The sequence below is a fragment of the Strongylocentrotus purpuratus genome, unplaced genomic scaffold (genome assembly GCF_000002235.5).
Source record: "Strongylocentrotus purpuratus isolate Spur 01 unplaced genomic scaffold, Spur_5.0 spur5_scaffold_5, whole genome shotgun sequence".
Classification (NCBI taxonomy): domain Eukaryota; kingdom Metazoa; phylum Echinodermata; class Echinoidea; order Camarodonta; family Strongylocentrotidae; genus Strongylocentrotus; species Strongylocentrotus purpuratus.
Window position 1 is genome coordinate 16,403,633 of NW_022145611.1, and position 21,099 is coordinate 16,424,731.

General features: G+C 37.7%; 1 protein-coding gene across 5 annotated transcripts in view; it reads right to left on the reverse strand.

Annotated features, from left to right (window-relative positions):
* LOC578356 (apoptosis-stimulating of p53 protein 1) overlaps nucleotides 1-21,099 on the reverse strand; it is a 55,680-nt gene that overhangs the window by 12,585 nt on the left and 21,996 nt on the right. For 3 of the 5 annotated variants that reach the window (XM_030998592.1, XM_030998591.1, XM_030998593.1), the window contains one exon: nucleotides 9,924-10,061. In XM_030998592.1, coding sequence (XP_030854452.1) covers nucleotides 9,924-10,061 — 138 coding nt within the window. Of the gene's footprint in view, nucleotides 1-9,923; nucleotides 10,062-13,490; nucleotides 13,607-19,811; nucleotides 19,993-21,099 lie in introns of those variants that run through there. The other 2 variants (XM_030998594.1, XM_030998595.1) reach the window with 2 other exon arrangements.

The window sequence follows — 21,099 nt, forward strand, 5'->3', positions numbered from 1 at the left end:
CATAACTCCTGCAAAGGAATATTGTAAGCTTAGCAACCTAGATTGCTTTCCTGATAATTTTTTTTTTAGGTAAATGTGTCTTTTGAGTGGACCAGTCGACGCATCCATCTAAGACTTCAAGTTCATGCCCATTATTCATTAACCACTGGAATGTCTCATACAGTTTTAGACAGTCATTTCTATATCTTTAACTACATCAAATTGTTATAATCGATGACTGGTCTTCTTAAATGATAAAAATTGTGCAGATATCATCAAATTTACCTTTATACTCTTGAATCATTAACCTTTTTGGCGTGCATTGCATAGTTTAGGACAGTAGATTTGATCTCAATCTGTACAATTACCGTATTTGCCGGCGTAAAGGCCGCACCCCCGCATAGGCCGCACCCCCGATTTTGACATTAAAAAAAAAAAAAAAAAAAAAAAAAAAAAACCACGCGTGGAAGGACCTTCATTTAACATCGAGGTGCAGTTAAAGGCGCTGATTTGTGCTTGTAAACTTGTCACAAATAATAGTAACAATGTTGTTTTTAGAAGAATGTGTAAGATCATTAATGTGAATTAAAAACAATAAAGTACCTATGGTACCAGTGGTGTACCTTGTGGTACACCATTTGTTATAGAAAAAAATTTGAGGAACTATTATTATAAACTACATATTGAGATCTATTAGAAAGATTACTTTCAAACCAAGATGACAGTCAAATTTTAGTGTTGTTGTAGTTTCCGAGTGGTGAGTCAACACACTGATTACTGAGCTGGGAGACATTGCCAGGCATAGCGCCATAAATCGAAACTAAAAAAAAAACTAAAAAAAAAAAAACTAAAAAAAAAAAAAAAAAAAAAAAACTTTTTTCACTCTTTCGCCGCATAGGCCGCACCCCGACTTTTTGATATTTTCTCTTCCAAAAATACTGCGGCCTATACGCCGGCAAATACGGTAAGTGATTGGATTTCTTTAATAAACCAGAAAAGATTAGGCATGCATTGTCAATATTCCCTGTATATTTTTGTAATGCTCTTTTATCAGAAAAAATAGGATTTCTCATATAGTTTAGGACAGTTGATTCTCTATCTTCAAATTGCATAAAAATTGTTGATATTGTTAATTGGTCTCCTTTGAGCATAAAGGACCCTTGTACTGAGGACTAAAGGGGGCAGGGCTCAAATTAATTTTTTGTCCACGGGGGCTCTTCCCCCGAAAAAAGAGCCCCCGTGAGCCTTCTCACGGGGGCTCTTTTATTACTGACGGGGGCTCTTTTTTATACAAATATCCATTTAATTGGTACCTATGATACTCCTCAATTATTTGCTATTTCATCATTATCATTTCAATCAGCATTTTCCCTCTTACAAATTTACAAGCTACATAGCTGTTACTGGCCTGTGTATATAATATATACGCATACAACACTGATCTTTATGATGTCTTTAACGTGACATACCAGAACAAATGTTGATTATCAGAATGTCATTTTGGAATACCTCTATACAAATACCACATTGTCTTTAGTCCGTATCAGTATTAGTATGATCCAATATAAAGCTATTATTCTTTATTTAATTCAGTACAATGCTTTTCCTCAAAAATAGTTTTGCTATTTTTTTAGGGTCGAGGCGTTACACGAACCCTGAACCATTGCAAAATGATGGTGGTTCTCTCTCTCTCTCTCTCTCTCTTTATTTTAATTATGCATTATCAACTACATATAAAGCAGCAACCAAAAACTTAGGGTTATCTGAGATAGGTGAAAGTAAGAGTTAAAAAGAAAGTCATGCTAAAACGGCGCTTCACTTCCCACCGCCCCCTGAAAAAAATAAAATAGATTAGTAGTCCTCCTCTCCAGAATCCACCTCCCCCCCCCCCCCCGCTTTAATATCACATTTTCACTTGGCAGCCCAAGGGGGCCGGGGATGGGAGGAGGGGGTTAAACCCCCTACCCCCCCCCCCTACCGTAGATCTGCCCATGTTACCATATCATTCCACGACATTTTGGTCTTCCTCTTCTCCTCAAAAGGGACTTTTAGATTTGCGTGGAATTGGACGTGGACGTGTTACGTCCTTATAAGGCACTGGCAATCACATGTGACGTCCTTTTAAGCACTGGCAGTGCCTTAGAAGGATGTCACACGTTGCAGTCCACGTTCTCATCGTGCAAATCTAAAAGTCCCTAATATTGATTTACTGGTCGAGGTTTATTATTTGCTGACAACGAAAAACTTCTCCAGGCCATGACCATTATGTTTCTGCCCTTGCCCGATCGCCTCCAGCTCCAGCAGACATGGCGCGGCAGCGTGCGCACGCACCGCTACTAACGGCGCAGTAGGCCTATAACCACTGCTGACGGCGGCACTGCACTGCGAGCTGAATCTTGCACGCCTATAATCTTAGTTCCATTTCATTGGTTTAAGGTTTGAAAATTGAAACTCAATATAACTCTATAACAGAAAAGATTATCTTTATTTTATAATTCCACCGGGGCGATTTTTAATTTTGCAATCGCCCCCGTGAGCAACCTGACGGGGGCGATTTTGTAGCTCACGGGGGCGAATCGCCCACCGCCCCCGTGTATTTTGAGCGCTGAAATGGGGGTTACACCTATACATATGTAATTGTGTATCTATTGTAAAATAGCCAAGGACATTTTGTTGGCCAGTCAATGATGTGTGACTCATCCGTTGTTTGCAGACTTTACAAGCCATTAGGTCATCAACACACCTTGGCCAGATGACCAATTAAGGAACCCATACAGATTATAATGTAAATGATGCTGGAACAGGTTTTCTACACATGTACAACACAGATCCCAGGGCATAAATACACATGTCGTGCAAACATATTAAATGCTCTTTCCTTTCCCACGGGAGCAACAATTTTTTAAAGAGATGTCGTTTACAAAATCTAACAAAAATGGTATAACCGTAGAAGGTTGTTTGGGAGGGTAGTATTAGGTTGTGTTGTATACAATTATTCTACCAAACTGCACTCATACGATGAGTCAACCACAATTTCTCTTAGGCTCGATTCAAATCCTCACACTGGTCATTCCATTTTACTACTTTCAATAAACTTTGTTTTGCTATAAAATGTTCACACCAGAAATTTTTCATCAGTTATTTGTGATCACAATGTACAGAAAAATGGACAAAATATCAAATAATTGTCTACGTCTAAGCTGGGGTCAATCTCTGTGTTATCCTCTGAGTACCCTTCCAAAGGCAGGTCCCATATGTACACGTGTGTACCTTTTAAAGCCATTGGTCAACTGTCCATATTCTCCAATGCTTGACCCTTAAAGGTAAAGACCAGTTATGGTCATGCGATTGCATTGTGAAAGAAACGTTGTGGAATCGATCAGAAAAGGTTGATCATCTAGCATCTAGCATCTGCAAGGTTCTGGAATCATCAAAATGATAAGAAATTTGGCCCATTCTTCGTAAAGTTACAAGCACTATACACAGAAAGATGTATATGGGACTACCCTATATCTCTCACAGACCATGAGAGAAACAAATTTACCAAATATATGAATTAGTAGGCGGTTTCCTGGCAAATTTTTTATTATCATGTATTAGTCAAAACATATTCTTTCACATGATTGGTAATGAGAGCTTCCATTTCATTTTTTGAAATTGGGGCGTTTCCAATACTGGTCTTTACCGTTAACATGTGTCTAATGTCCAAGATAATCAAATAAGTAAACATCAAATGAAACAAATATCTAGGTTCCATGCAAATACATGAATAGTGTAGACACAAAGATCTAGGCTAGCTCTGTAAGGGTCTCTGCCCACGCCCAGCATTCTAAATTTAGATAAATTTAAATTTGTGTCTAGTCTAAGTGCTCGTCTAGACAAAATATTGTTAAGAATGTCTACAGATATGTGAATTCATGCATATCTTGGCACTTTCTTAAAATGAAGCAGAATCCTTATCAACTCAACAGTCTCCAAAACATGTAATGCTACTACAATTCTGAAATACAAAGATGACTCACAATATGCCAGACAAAAATTACAATGTTTCAGAACAAAAATTAATGGAGATTTATTTTCTTTTTCGATATCACGCAAGGAGAGATAGAGAGAGATAATTGGAGGAAGGGCTCCACACTAACTATCAGGGGTGAAAGTGAGCACTAAAAAAAAAATAGGTTTTTTGTTTTCCCCTCAACCACGCCCCCTTGAGTAAAAAAAAAAAAAAAAAAAAAGGATTCGCGGGGCAAAAATGGCATCTAACAACATTCCCCCTTACGACTAAGAAAATTGGGGAAAAAAATAGGGCAATATAGGGAAGAATATAAAAATAAGAGGGAAATTGGGAAAATCAGGATAAAAAAGGCAAGAAAAAAAAAATGGTAAATTTTTTTATTTTTTTTTAAATCTGGATTTTTTTTTTTTAAATCGGGAACAAAAAAAAAAATCGGAACCAAATTAATTTTTTTTTTTATCAGGCCTGTAACTATTCGGAAAGGGAGTTCAGATTTGAGTTTTTAATGTCTTTATACATGGGCCCTACATGTATATCAATTTTTCGAAATTTTAGGGGTCAAGACCTAGAATTTGGGCCAAATGTGTCCCAGGCACCTGTTAGTGTCGAGCCCTGATATAGGCGATACATAAATGTTTGATGACGCCCTAGCCAGTAGGTAGCAGAAATGTGTGCGTGTCAGGCCTATCAGCATCCTACCTATATCACAGTGTGATTTCTATTAACTCTTCTGGCTTTCAAATTCATTTTATTGCTTTACTAACTGGTAAATTTACACGCTGTGTGACTGGAATGTAATGGGTAGATGTCCATGGAGGCTAGAATACTGTACATATATAAAGGAAATAGGCAGAAATAATGTAATGGCAACAGCAACTTGTTAAAAGCACTATAATACTAGGATAGGAGTATTGATTTGTGTTTAATAATATTCATTCATGTCATTGTAACTACAGCTTACTAGAGTGTAAATTTTGATAGTGACTAAAAATACAAATCAGGGAGAAAAAGAAGGACAAAAATGTATGAAATTCAAAAGAAAGTCACTCAATAATACCTGCATTAGTAGCACTGATAGGACTATGTTATTTGTTAGCTTTTTTCAATACAGTGCAATGGTTGAGTAGCTTCACAAGGCTTCATGAAGCATAGGCCTATACCGGTATACATGTATGCCACAGAAGAACAGTCACATGAACAGTTATGACCCAGTTCCTTAATACCTAAGTCTGTACCCATCTACAGAATTTTAAAATTAGATTTTGAGTCATGTCCCCCCCCCCCCCACCCCCTTCGAAGGAGAAAAACATCTAATAGCCTGTCCAGACTAAAGGGTGCAGTCAGCCAAATTATTATGAAGGACAGAATTGGCAGATTTGCATCTATATATATGTAACAACCAGTATAACATAATATAATCTAAATCAGTGCATGCCATTTAGGCTGCGTTCATGCTTAAATTTTGAAGGCAGAATGAGCGATCTGAAACGCTCATCGTAAACGCTCATCGTGATCGCAGTTCCACGATGTAGTGTTCATGCTTACTTCTCTGGCTCCCCCAGGCAATTCTCAGTGTGTGGCCTTAATTGGTCTTCCAGCTGGATTCGCAAACCTTCACTGTGCATGCTACGTAGACCCACTAGAGGTCAGTGCGTTGACCCCATTTAAACGCGTTTACAAATTGTAAACGCATCTTTTTGTGAGTTTACGATCGGCGATCGTGATCGCCGTTTTTCGGTGATTCTACAAAAGTGAGCTAAGACGCAACCGTGTTTTAAACTAAACGCGTAACAGATGCCTGATTCTGGCCGTCAAAATCAAGCATGAACGCGCCCTTACAGACACCACACCTCAGTCTTTACAGACAGGATATAGTGGGCCAAGAATGTGGGCAAGTCAAACTTTCGGCGGCGTCATGCCGAGACCAATGCACTTTCCAGACTTGAAGTGGTATGTTTAGATGCGCAACCCGAGCAGGTAGAGGGAAGGAGAAAAAAAATGATGAAAACAGGACATGATATGGTATGGCTAGACAAAAGGAGTCGGCTGTCAATAATATACCTGGCAAGATGTAGACTGCCTCCAGGTAAAAGTGTGACCTTATTTCTTGATGGAGTCATTTGGAGAAAAAAAATTCTGTTCCAGACAGCAAACTGATAAGACTCCCTCAAGAATATCATGCGCTGAGAGCCAAGTGGGCTTTGAAACATAACTAATATGATTTTGTATTCTTGAATATACATGTATGTACAGGGTTGTTGCCTTGGCAGAGCCCCAAATGCCCTTTCATAATAACTACCGATACCATAATTCCTTTTTCATGTTTATCTTTGTTACTTCTCAGCGAAAAAAATAGAAGGGAGTGGTGCGCAATTTAGCTCTATAGCACTTGTAAATCGAAAAAGAGATCTGGTAAATAAAAACATCAAAAAAATTGAACATCATTGTGATTAAATTACACTTATACAACGTAAAATATAAAAAAATATGGGAAAAAATCCCAATGCATTTCAAGTACCGGTATTCAATTTTCCTTGGTTGTACATCAAATGAAAGATAGATTATTATTTCTATTTCATTTTATAAGTATTATAGTTTGTTTGTTTGTTTGTTTTGTGTTTGTTTGTTTGTTTTTGTTGTTTTTTTAGGGGGGGGGCAGAAATTATCTAATTTTGAGGAAGGGTTAACACAGACAGTGCTACTGCACTGGTCTACATTCATCTTCTTCTACCTTTAGCATACACAAATATGCGTAATCTAAGATATCTTTAATAGAGATAGAGTGCTGTAATAACCAGGAGCACCAGGAGTGTCAAGTCTGACAGATATATGAGCCCTATACAAGAACTCGATATTATTATTATAATTATTTATTTATTTATGTCTTATTAATCATTCGGGTTGGATGGTTATATCGTCACGTTTTTTCCTTGCTGTAGAATTGCCTTGCTGTTAGGTACCCATCCATCATTGCGCGCGATACAGATAAATATCCATCATAAAGGGTAGAATTAATTCCTGAAATATTCCACATAATTGCTAGTAATTTAACTCTGCACCATGCCACTTTCACCCACGTGTACGTGAGTAACACAGGTTTCATAACTTCAATTAAGCTGACCTATTGCAGCTCAATTCACTTTGTGAAACAAGATATCGTGCATTTCTGCACTTAATGCTGTAAATTGACGCAGATCTAAAATTATGTGACAGAATTGGGGTTTTACACTGCAATAGATGCAGAGGCAGTGAGAGAGGGAGGGAAAGGGGAATAAGAAGGAGAGAGGGAGAGGGAGAGAGGAGGAAATGTATGCGTGTGAGTGCGTGTGTGTCAGAGAGAGAGAGGGAGAGAAAAAGAGATAGCAGGTCCATGAATATTTTATCAAATCTCTAATTTTACATCAAACACATCTAGTATTGATTTTTCCCCGCTTGATGCTCCAGGCTCGGGGGTCCTTGCACGTTTTTACAGGAAATTGCTTTATTCATATTTTCTGAGAAGAAGATAGAGCCACCTACAATGTATATTTACTTTACTGAGCACACTAAACATTACTCAAAATCTTGAAATATGAATATGATCATGAAATTCTCATGATTAAAGCTTGGCTTCAGCAAGGTAATAAAGTAGTACCGGTAGCCCTTTGTCATGTAGTTCTGCTGTGGGTGAGCTACAGTAGCTCAATCTCTATCTGATAAGATAGAATTCACTGAAATATAATCATACATTTTGACAGGTTACCATTCGGTAAACCATAAATCACTTCTCCAAATCTATTCCATATTCCATATCGCTGTACCAAATCATTTTGCTGTATTAAAACAGTTTCAATTAACTGAAATCTGATCGCTAAGTCAGATTAGGGTGAAGCCCCTGACAAAATCTCCCCCTTCGGCTCAAGACCCCATCGGCAGAATGCCAGGCCACATATCAAGTCGAGGGGTTTCAAGGAGTTAAATCGATCGAGGAGGCGGATTAGAGGGTCTTGGATTAAATCAAATTTATTATCAGCATTTCCCATCACCTCTCAATCTTGAGACATCTGAGGATTAAAGTATTAACCTAAATGCCCACTCAGGAGTGACCTGCCTTGAAAAAAAAAGAAGGACTTGGAGAAAAATTGAGATTGGAGAAAGGATAATGAATGAGAGAGAGAGAGAGAGAGAGAGAGAGAGAGAGAGAGAGAGAGAGAGAGAGAGAGTAAGAGTAAGAGAGAGAGAATGGCTTGCACCAAACTTTTATCAAGTCATATCAAACATTCTCACAGCAGTACCATTTTTTCTTAAATACAATGGCTGCAAATACCATTTTTACCTGCTGTGATATTATTCTGTTTAAGAAATATATATTTTAGCCCCAAACATGAAAAAAGCTCATGGATCTTCAATACATGCAATCAAGTATATAAAATTCCATGTTCATGCAAGTATTTGGAAAATGCAAAGTGAGTACATGGAGATATGTGCAGAAAAAATGAAACTACTACGTGTACATCATGACTGTTATTGAAGGTTATAACCTCAGTCACACTGCTAGACAGACTCCATAACCACTCCAAACCAACCCAATCTTCTCCAATCAGGTACGAGTAATCTAATTGTTTGTTCAGTCTGTTGTTTATCTGCTGTAGGTGTGACTGGAGTCTGTATGCTCATTACCAAGTTAGTATTGTTTGTCCTCCTCCACAAATGCTCAATGCATCAGTGACATTTCTTAAGATTAGATACCACTCTAGCGGGATTTGTCATGGAATTTAAAAAGGAATTTTAAAAGGACCAATACAGATAACATGATCGTGCTTCAATCTCAGTAGGATTTGTGCAGCTTATAACACAGCCACCCCCCTTTTAGCCGTATAGGCCTCTAAATTTCCCTGTAGGTTATATTTCAATTTCAACATCTAAAATCATGGAAAGGAATGAAGTTCAACAGAGTTCGTTACCACAGCACAGGCTTACAACAGATCTATATGATTTTCAGTGAAACTTCAGGTTTGCATTACATGGTTTACAATGTAGTCACAAACAAGCCCTCTTGATTAACTATGCAAACACTTGACCAATGACCACATAGGGGTATGGTCAAGGTTGAACATGGTGTATGACACGCTTCAAGATTCGCGCAAGTTCACTGAATTACTGGAGTGACCACTGGACTTCAAAGAAGACATTTTCAGAGTCAACAACAATTTATACTCGCATACACAAAGTGGTTGGATATCTAATAGGTCATTCTATGTTTGCGACTGACCCTGGGTAAACGATGCATCACTTCTATGGGGAGATGTTTGATTATAAAGATTTGATGGAGTTTTTGTGAAACACATGCTTATTTTCACTTTGCCTGACCTATTTCAGCTACTTCTCCCTCTTTCAAAATATTAATCCTTTATTATAGGCACTCAACCTATACAGTCTCAAGTTACGGATAATTATAAAGGCAAGCCTGGCATAAAATGCACTTTATTTTGGAACTTCAAAGTAGCAACGACCAGATATAGGCCACACATAGCCTAGAGTGACTGACACTGGAGAGGCACCTGCCCCCATAAAAAGGGCTCTCCCACATAACTTGGCCATTATTTGAAAGTTTTAATCATCTCTTTCTGCCAGGTCATAGCAGCAGACAGATCCCTGACACTATATAAGATCTTTTCACCTTTTTAGCTGCCACTGCCAGTAAAAAAGATGCATGCTCCACAATATTTATAAAATCAGGAAGTTCACTGTAATGAACTACCAATGAAATACAACAAAATACATCCAATCTCTGTCACCTAAAATTCACTGATCCAACACTGCTTTTATTATTGGAGGGGGGGGGGGGGGCAGAGGGGGAGGCTGAAGGGGGAGGCCAGAGGGGGAGGGGGATAATGCAATAACCTTTGACCCGCTGATGTGACTTTTGACCCCTGATGTTGTTACTCACCTGATGCTTCACCTCTTGTTGCTTGAGGAACTTGAGCCTCTGTTGCTTGGCAACCAGCATCTGTTGCTGCATCTCTATCTGTTGCTGCTGACGTGAGGCCATGTCTCTCAGCTCATTCAGGTTCAGCTCTGTACTTCCCTGTATGAGTCATAAAAGAAAAGAAAAGAACGAAATGAAAGAAAATGAAACTAACTGATGGACTTGTACATGTACAGTAGTACCCCACATGTGTCTGCATCAGGTGATGATGGTTATTGTGGTTTGGCAATAGCATCATTAGTTGGAAATCCCACAGGGATATCGAAGGTTAGACAGAGTTGCTTAAACTGTATTGTTTGAGAGCTAGAAGAGCATTAACTTTGTTTAAGATAAAGACAAGTTATGGTCATGTGATTGCATTGTGAAAGAAACGTTGTGGAATCGACCAGAAAAAGTATTGGGGTGTACTGCAAGGTTCTGGAATCATCAAACTGATAAGAAATTTGGCCCAGTCTTCGTAAAGTTACAAGCACTGTACACAGAAAGATGTATATGGGACTACGCACACGTGCGCAACACATGCGTTTATCTCTCACAGTCCAATAGATAAACTAATTTACCAAATATATCAATTAGTAGGCGGTTTCCCTGCAAATTGTTATCATCATGTATTAGTCAAAGCATATTCTTTCACATGATTGGTAATAAAGAGCTTCCATTTCATTTTTTGAAATTGGGGCGTTCTCAATACTAGTCTTTACCTTTAATAAACAATGGGTTAATGCCCTTCTAGTTCTCACCAATTTGTAACTCAAAATACAGTGCACATTATTATGATGATATTCTCATTCCTGTGATCATGTCTTTAGTTCTTCCATCGATCCATAGTGTACTTGACACAAAATTTTATAAAGAATCCCATGATCTTCTGTACAACAGGATTCCCCTGAAGGCATCTCTCGCAGAACAGACAATGTCTTCTCCAAACAACGCTTGAAAACCACAAGGTCAAATGCAATTGTACAAAATGAACCGTTTATGTTTACTGCTCAAAGTGGAGGGCATATATACACAAGAGGATTTCTAAAGGTACCAAGTTTTTGCAACTCAACTGAGGAAGTTGTAAACAAGTAGGTCTAAATGCTGAACAAATTCAGCATTCGTAGATGTATATCAACGAAATATTTTTGATCCGGCAAATCACATTCCAAGAAAAGTACAGTTTTATTTTGTCACAAAATAAAACCATATTGTGCATTGGTTGTTTCTTGCTGGTATCATCACTTTGTCAGGTGTGCACTTGTTCCACGGCAAGGTCAAAACTCCATGATCTATAACCTAGTTTTGGGAAGAATACACAATTTTGTAAACATATGAACACAAGTACAAGCACAAGTAAACAGAGGCACCTCCGATACGTTTGTAACCTGGTGTGTGTGTGAACAAGAAAAGGCCATTTTAGGGAAGTTATAGAGAAAAGGGAAATATCCCTTGATGAGAAGATGCAAAAGAGGAAGGGGTATTTGTTTCACTTCCATTATGTCAATCACATAGGGGAAGCTAAACAACCAAACTAGTTATTTTCCCAAACACCTACCGTGTAAACACAGATTTTGTCTCTTGCCAGGACTGTCTTTATGTGCAGAGATAAGAAGAAAGGGTCAGAATGTGTTCCATGTAGCTAACAGGGCTTGCAGAGACTAGTATCATCTTTCAACTATCAATAAAAGGAGTGAATCTCACACATCATATAAAAGGCTATTCACAATATTCAAAGCAATGATTGCTGCGACCAAGATGTGATGATGCCCAAGTATGATCAATTGGTGACACAATCTTGGCAACTCCAAGTGGTGCAAAGATCAAAAATTTCCAAATGTCCTACATGTACATGTATGTAGCTCCTAAAGAATGAAATATGATACCGGTAGATACACTGAGAGAGAGAGAGAGAGAGAGAGAGAGAGAGAGAGAGAGGGGGGGGGGGGGGAGAATCAGGCAGAATTCCATGTAAACAAATGAAGACAGCTGACACCTCGTGACCTGACATGACCCCTGCAGGGGCAGCAGCAGACAATCTAAATCCCTTTTTTGTATGGATCACCCCTGACTAGAAGTGTGATCCACAGCCTTTTCACACACAGCTAAAATTCTATAAACATGACTAGTATAAACGTGTTTCGAACGTGTTTAAACTAATCACGAGCCTTTCACACACAGAAATTTCGGTGCGATCGTTAATTGTTTCGTGATTAACTACTGCTCGTAAAATGCGCAGTAGTGCCATTGTGCATTGAAGGTCATGTCATGTCAATCAAAGCGCACGCTCCATCCAGTTTAAACACGTTTAAACAAGAATTTCCTTTCACACACAAAATGTCAAGCTCTCTAGATACGAACTTCGTATCTGCAGCCTGCTTTTAGGGGCGTATGGATCGCGACTTCGTATCTATCCCAACATCGTATAAACGATGTTCACACTGGGAAATTTTGTCTATAAACATGTTTAAAATTTTACGATGATTCTAATCATCACTAGATACGATGAATTTTAGCTGTGTGTGAAAAGGCTGCCAGTCGTCTTTGACACAGCTCAACTGCTGCTGCTGTTACTCCCAGGAGAGATGCACACTCTGGAGGATTTCACACGACCCTTGCTACACACATACACCTCGACTTATGCAAGTACATAACATACAGTATATCAGATGGGTACGCGAGGGGGGGGGGTTTTGGGTTAACCCCCCCCCCCCCTCAATTTTTTTTCTTTTGCTCTAGAGTGGGGGGGGGGGGGGGGGTTGTGTTGAGTTTTATTTTAAAGTGCTCTCACTACCCCCCCCCCCACCTCCAATGAGCGAAATATCGGGCAGCGCGATTTTCAAATTTGCAAAAACACCCCTCGAAAAAATTCTACGTATGCCACTGCAGTATATAAAGATTATAAGAATCTCGCTATACTGTATCAAAATCTGATGTTCAAAAGACAAACGGAACACACTAATCAGATTATATCAACACGACAAGAAAAAGCACAGATTCAAAGCGTTTCATCCTCATGTTATGCTCATATATACGCCAAAGGTTCAAGGAAAAGGCCGGGTTTGCCCTTTCATGAATGCGATCATTAGCGTCAATAACAAAAATCAAGAACACCAATCCTTCACATTCTAGATATGCACATTTCTGCTCCATTAGCCATGACTAAGGATTGGCAAGACATGAAAAGTTACTTGATCTATGATTGACAAGACAAAAGAACTTATATCGAACATCCTTGCCCTAGGAATTTCGCTTGCACATTACACCAATAAATGGTTATTTTCAGTTGTATCTTTCACCATTCTATGCAGGAGAGAACTTTTCTGAGAAACAGCCTCCATGTTAGGCAGCAACCCACGCTCATAGGCTTACGTTTCATTCTAATGGCTCTTCTTGCATTACGGCGCTGTTCTAGATACCAAGGTCTACACATGCAGAATACAGCAGCAAACGACATGAAAATCAGAGCATTAGGAGGCTTAAGCGAATCGCGCGTTCTCTTCTTTCTCACACCTCGAAAAAAATCTGGCAAAGTGGCTCTCAGCTTACCATATTAGCTGGCATAATACAGTCATCTAGGCACCGGAGCTATAGAGTAATCAAAGAAGCACTACCTCTTTGCTGTAATTGAGAGCTCTGTAAGCGCTCGTCTTAAGCGCTGGAGATGTGGGTTGAGAAATGAGGGAGGTCTGGATGGCAGCGCTGCGACCGCGCTGGAATAATGCTATTGTTGTGAGAAGGAAGCAGGAAAGAGGAAGAGCGGGGGGGGGGGGGGAACAGGTCGATTCAGAGCGTGGGGTGGTTGTTGACTTTTAAGAGGGAGATGGGTCAGAGCCTTTAAGACTTCCAACTATGAGGAAGGTGGATGCATGGATGGATGCATGGAAAAGAACAATATCAAATATATGAATTAAGGCCCATTCAGGCGCAAGGCAGAAGACTGCTAAATAAAAGGCCATAATGAAATTCAATATATTTTGTGTAGAGTGTTACTTTATCTTATCACACACTGATATAGAGTCATTTTCACAGGCACCTACCCGAGAATTTCCCAATATATTGCCTACTGCTAGCATGAAATGTCCCCAAACTGCCATTATTTAAGGGTGATTCTATTCTATTTTATGTCCTGTACGTCTTTCATCTGATTATTTCATTTAAAAAATGGACAATTTCTTCATAATCATCATTTAATAATGCAAGTCCTACCTGGGAAAAAACCATTAGTCAATGGTCAAACACCACAGAATTTTAATTTTTGGATGAAATAAATGGATAAAAGTCATTCATGTATATCGGAAGAGATATTGCACGCGATCATCCCGAGGTGGTATACAACATAGTGTCTGAACAAGGCTTTAAATGGCTAGAGGGATACCTACTATATTTTATACACAGAAAGGGAGGGCCTATACGGCCACTTGCGCGCTATCCACATTATAAGCTCAGTACAGGAACAGATGCTGCTACACTGGCCAGTGAGATGAGTCATAGGACGAAGATGGGTAGATTAGTAGCCTAGTAGGAATGGGTGTGAAGAGCTAGATTGGATAGCGGGGGCAGGTAATGAGAGACGGCAACAAGAGGACAGAATGATCAATACTGGAGAAAAACAAGATTGCAGAAAGATAAATGGAGATGGAATTGAAAATGGAAGTAGGACAGCAATCTAGGAGAAGTGGGCTAGTAATCGGTAACAAATAATATCCTTGGATTCAGAGGAGAGAAACCATAGAAGGATGGTAAGGACAAGGAGTGCAGAAGATAGGAAACATGAGAAGAGAGCAAGATCAAGAAAATACAAGAGTAGATGAAGCAGAGAAGAAAAAAGATAAGAAAAAAGAAAAATGAATTGGGAAAAGAAATATATAGATATCAATATAAGCACAAGATAAACAAAGATCTTTATTACATAGGAGTAGGGAAGCAGTGAGTGTGATCGTAAGTCCTCTCAAATCCTAAAGGAAATACTGCATTGAACTAGAAGAAATCAGATCACAAGCGGCGTTGATAACCACAATCACCTTTTTACCGAAACAAAATTGACTGAAGAAGTAGAAGTAGTATCTTCAAAATTATAGTCTGTTTTGGTAGAACTTCGTCATGGTTGTTCTTTTTTAAGCAGATATAAGACACATAAGAAGTTTGCAGCGAAATCACTGATGCCATGAGGAAGAAAGAAGCGGAAGGAAAGGTGATATGATGCAAAATAACAGAGTAAAAGAAAGAGAATTCAGGAAAGAAATAAGAAAAAGGAAATATATTTCAACCCTGCTCAGGACAATGCCCTGGATTCTCCGCTCAGTCTTAACGTGAATGTTAAGATTTGCAAGAAATACTGGAAAAAATAAGGATTGAATCGCTACTAGGATATCAGCTCGCACCAATAAAAGAAAAGATTGTGCAAGCCAGGCTATACCTTCCAGGTATTACAAACGAAGAATGAATCATCTGAAATCCTATCCTTCAATACCATCAATGAACTCCAAACCTTGCAGGTTGGATAAGTATACAGAATATGATCGCAAATTCAAGGTTCATGGATTTTTAATGCAATAGTGTTTCGATCGTTTGACGCACTGATACTACTTGAGTAAAATTAAAGGATTAATGCCATAAAATAAATGTCAATATTTTGTGGTTGTAATTGTTCCTTTCCTATACTATCTACCCTTTAAAAAAATATATTATCTGTCTGCCTCAAGCTCTGCTTTCTTTATTATATCAAATGTTTCTTCCATTTCACAATATTCCCTTCCATTTTCTAAATAGAGTTTCATGGAATGGTATATGTAGAAATGTATTTTATTTTGTATCCATGAAAATATAAATACTAAAATTTAATATAATCTCAAGAAAACCCGACGGATTACATGCATGCAAAATATGATAAAGCAGCCTCTAGCTGTAATTTCAATACACAGAATGGGTGTGTCCTCAAATGTTCTGACTAATCTAATAATAACAAAGAGACGGACTGGGATTCAGAATGGATGTTGCTCATCCTTTCAAGAATATGCGTTTCCAACAAGACTCTATTGAGTGAGCAAATATAGACACAATTGGGATTCCAGCATCTTCAAACGGCATGTTGCCTTATGACCAAAGTCCCAATATTAAAGAAATACAATGTTAAAGTGTTTGCATTCTGGATATGTACATATTTCTTGACATTCACTGGTAGAAGTTTGAATTGGAATACAAACGAAAATGGGTACATTCACATTCACGTGTATATTTATTCTTTCTACATCACTTAATTACATAATTTCATCTACTATAGACTAAAAACATATCCTTGCAGCAGCTTTGACTTGTGAATCCCTTTTTTATTTATTGACTTAAATCAAAGAAATTGATGTAAAATTTACAGGAGCCTATATATGCTTGTAAAAAAAATGCTTATAAAAAAAACAACATCTACATATGTGGGCATGAAATCCTGAAATCAGAGCAACATATTGGGTGTGTCCCTATACATCTTCTGACTCATCTCATGTCCATAAATACCATGAGATGGAGATGATGAGTGGATGTTGCTGATTCTCTCCCTTGATTAAAAAAAAAATTGTACTCAGTAGATACAATGCACTCTCCTCCCAAAGATGGACAAATTAAAAGAGTGGATCATTTTCTTATTTTGCCCTTCTTTCTTGTAATAGATTTTAAATTGGAAAATACTATTTATACACACACTCTTTCCTCAAACACAAATCAATGGAACATTTGCTCTGTCTCTTTAATAAGATATATAATAGATTTTACGAGACAGAATGGCGTACACCATGACAAATCAATAATCCATTCATATACTTGTATCTATTATTCATCAAGGATTTAGTTCCCCCACATAGATTATCCCTCATTCTTACAAATTCAGTTTTTAGATTACATTAACATTAAAACGGAGCATTAGAGCCTTGGGTGATCTGTATTAGAGTAATGAAGTTTCATTGTCATTTATACATGTATGTAAGCTTTAGTATACCAATGAGTTCCCATAGCTAGTGCACAACTCTTGTTTGAATGAGCATTTTGTATGAAGGACATGAAAGTATAAGAAACAGCATGAGTGTGTATCAGAAAAGAATAAAAACTATCCAAATTATGAATTTGCATTCTTGGTAAGAACATATTCAAATATTGAACATGCACTCAATGTATGCTTAACTCAGATTTCGCCCAAGGCAAACTGTGACGCACATTAACTTGTTACTTGTGTGGAGTATTTTGTAGTTTGTAAGAAAGGGAATTTTCCTACATTTTCTCAACTCAGCAAAGATACAAATTGATGAAATTGCATGACTTTCCCCCGTTATTTCATACAGAGGACCACCCTACACGTAAGTAAATATTGTTGTTCTTTGAAGAATTTTTTTTTAATGAACTACCCCTATTAAAATAGAAAATGTAATGATTATTAAGTGCACTTTCTAAGAGAAAAATAAGAAACTGGCATAGCTTGAACTCAAAATCAAATTTGCACTTGAGATTGAAATTTGAAAGTACACCATTAAATGGGAGAATGAAATCATATAAAACAAACAGAAATCAGCAGACTGGAAACATTACAAGAGTCAGGAGCAGGGCAGGATATGAGAGAGGGAGAGAGGGAAAAAATGCAAGAAATAGGGAAAAGGGAAGGAGAGAAAGAGAGATATTGAGAGAGAAAGAGGGAGAAAGAGAGAGAAAGATAGAGAGAGAGAGAGAGAAAGAGAGAGAAAGAGAGAGAAAGAGAGAGAAAGATAGAGAGAGAGAGAAAGAGAGAGAAAGAGAGAGAAAGAGAGAGAGAGAAGGAGAGAGGGAGAGAGATTAACAATATGAATGGTGAGGAATATGGACGGAGTGGAGAGTGAAGAAAAACAGGGAAACTGACAAGGAAACAAGGAATTAGGCACAAGAAGCCATCCAATTTCATTTAAGTACAATCAAGGAGATGAGCTTGAAATAAATCATACTGCAATGTGAATGGCAAACGAGGATGAGACAGACTCAACGACGGAGAGTATCTTCTTCGGACTCCTTGCTACGACAAAGGCATTGAAACAAGGAGACGCACGCCACTATTTAAAGAAAACATTCCTCGCTTTTCATTTAGTCTAATGAATAGGAGTCTAGGTGCGAGACAAAAGCCCAAGGCAACTCATTTCAATAGATTGCCTCGATCTTCCCATCAATACTACTGGACAAAATTCAAGGACTAGGGGGTAATCATGAATGAAAGTTTGAATTGGAACACGTCCTGGGTGTTGGGATAGCATGTGTCATCACCCTAGAAATGTTTACATTGAAATAAAGTATATAGTTCTGCCTTTGATCATAGCAATCTGTCTAATTGGTTTGGCTGGATCTAATTAGAGGAGAAGAAATCAAACAATTTACACCTTGATCTAATTAAAACTGTAAATGCATGTGGAAGAAAATTGCAAACTAACGTTGATGGAGCTACTCACAGATAAATTATTATTTAAGAGCCAAAATAACATTTGCACAGCAATTTGGATAGATTCCTACTCATAAATAATAATACTGTTGACAATCTTTTTTTCATGAATTGAACACAGCCTAGCTTGGCTGTCAAGATGGCGTGCGTCAGTACTCTGGGAATGTTTATATTAAAATAGTGTATGGATCTGCCTTGGATATTGGCAATCTGTTTGAGTGGTTTGACAGGATCTAATTACAGAAGAAGAAATCCAACAATTCTTACCTTCCTCTACATACATTATGGAAGAAAATTGCAATGTACTAATTGTACCAACATCAATGGAGATTATTCACTGATAAATTAATATTTGAAAATCTGAAATAACTATCAGATATATTTGCACAATAATCCCAATGGATTCTTCCTCATAAATAATGTTATTGACAAATAAGATTTTGTTTGCATTGGAAGTTTTGGAACACAGCCTAGAGAGCTGTTGTGATGTAGATATGTCATCATTCTGGGAATGTTTATACCAAAGCAAGGTATACATCAGCCTTTGATCTTGGCACTCTGTATAATTGGTTCGACAGAATATACATGTAATCAAAAGAAGATAAACTAACAATCCTTACCTTGCATGTATCTTAAAAAGTACCGACATCAATTACGAATGATGTACCGGACATTTTTAAAAGTACACTGTTACCAATAGAGTTGAAATAAATTCTTATTACTTTTTTACCTGAAATAATTGTGACAAGATGATATTATATTCTTGATAGATAAAATGTTCTGATCAATAATGAATAAAGTTTGACATATGCAAAAAATGTATATAGAGAAGAAGATAGCAGCTTTCCGGGGACAAAAACATATTTAATTGGCTGTGGCATAGTGAAGGAAGTCAAGTTGTAAGAATTCACTTTGGTTCACGTTTTTATACTATTTCTAGAAATATGCTTCCTTGAATGAGCTTCAATGGAGGTCAAACATCTGATCTTGCGTCCCTTCATAAAATGCTATAGAGAAGAGTCTATGAAAGTAGAGCAAGTAGATGCAGATGTAGAATGAGCAGGAATTATTCCGAGGTACAATGAAGTAGGCCCATAAGTTATTCTAAGTAGTGACTGGAAAGCATCTGGTTGGAAAACTGTTGCCAGAGTTGTAATCTCAAACTCATCTGTGTATGTACAAGCAGGCTAGATTATACATACTGTATGATAATTTGGAGATTAGTAATTTGTATATCAATCCAGAGATTTATTTACTCTACTTAAATATTATATAATGGGCCATATCTCTACTTCTGGCAATAAACAAATCAACAGTGTGAACTTGGAGTGAATCTCAGCCTCATGCTATTCTGGTACACTTCATATATCAATTTCTGAATGTATGATTTGTAAATTATCAAATTCTTCAGGCCCTAGAATACTTACATGAGGTTCTTTCAATTCCAGTCCCATTAATAAGTATAAAATGTTCAGTTCAATATTGATATATCCACCTGTCTTTCCTCTCAGACTCTAATAAAATATTTCCCAATCTCCAGAATACAAGAGCGCCTTTATCCCCCACTCAAATGCACAAAGGAGCATGAGTAATCCATTGTAGCGACAAAGGCTGGCCTCAAATCGCGAGTGGACTGGCCTACTCCTTCGCTTTCCACAGACAGACCAACCGTCAAGAACAGGTGAAATTGGACCTATTCTTTGGGCATTTGATGCTGAATAGCCGCTGTGGTTTTCACTCTGAAAATGAAAGTCAATGGTGGCCTCTGTCTGGAAGCGGCTATTACACACCTGTCCTTCATGAGCTACCAGTTCATAGAAATTCAATCAGCTTAGAATAGATATGTTTTATAGTTATACCAAATAAAGGACAAGCAAGCCTGATTAAATGTACCCTCATTAATTTACAGGCTAGGCCTCATGATCCTCTACAAGATGTAGAGAGAAAAAATAATGGAAAAAAAAAGTTGCATTGTAATACTAAGGAGTTGTAATAACAACTCCTTTGTACTATGCCTGAATGAATTATAGATCTCCATCTCAAGATCAGAGCTTAGAAAGATGTTTGTTTGATTTGTCATTGATTGCTTGATTGACAATAAGGGTCTTTTTGAGCTTGGTTTCTCTTTTGGAACCACACTTCAAAGGTTCATTGTTCAAGTTCATTTGCACTTCAGATGACATGGATGTGACCTCTGTACCGGGTAATCACATTCAGTAGAGAAATACATTTTTGAATGTTTAATTCAAAAGCGGATAAATGTGCAAACATTCTTAGAAATACAGCCTCTCTGTCTCATGCTAAAATTAAAAATGATTTTTTTTTTCTTTCTTTTCTTTCCCATATGCCAAGGAGGCCAATCTCATCTGATAATTGGATTTGTGAACAACTTTTGACTAAAAATTATCTAATTAATAATAATAATATTAATATTTAATTTTTATATAGAGCTTAATACAAATGTCTCTAGCGCTTTACAAATATACTGTTAGGGTGCATTGTGAGTTTATACCTGTTGCAGATATGGTAAGTTCGAATTGATAATGAAACAAAGATCTGGCAATTGAAAATTTATCAAATCCTGTTAGCTTAGTGGCCACAGAACGAGTCACCAGGCATTTCTAAATGTGATGTATTTAGGAAGCAACTTATTCATTTATTCCCAGTTGCAAACCTTATGTATCGCTTGCTGTCAAACTATCCCTGCAAACAGAG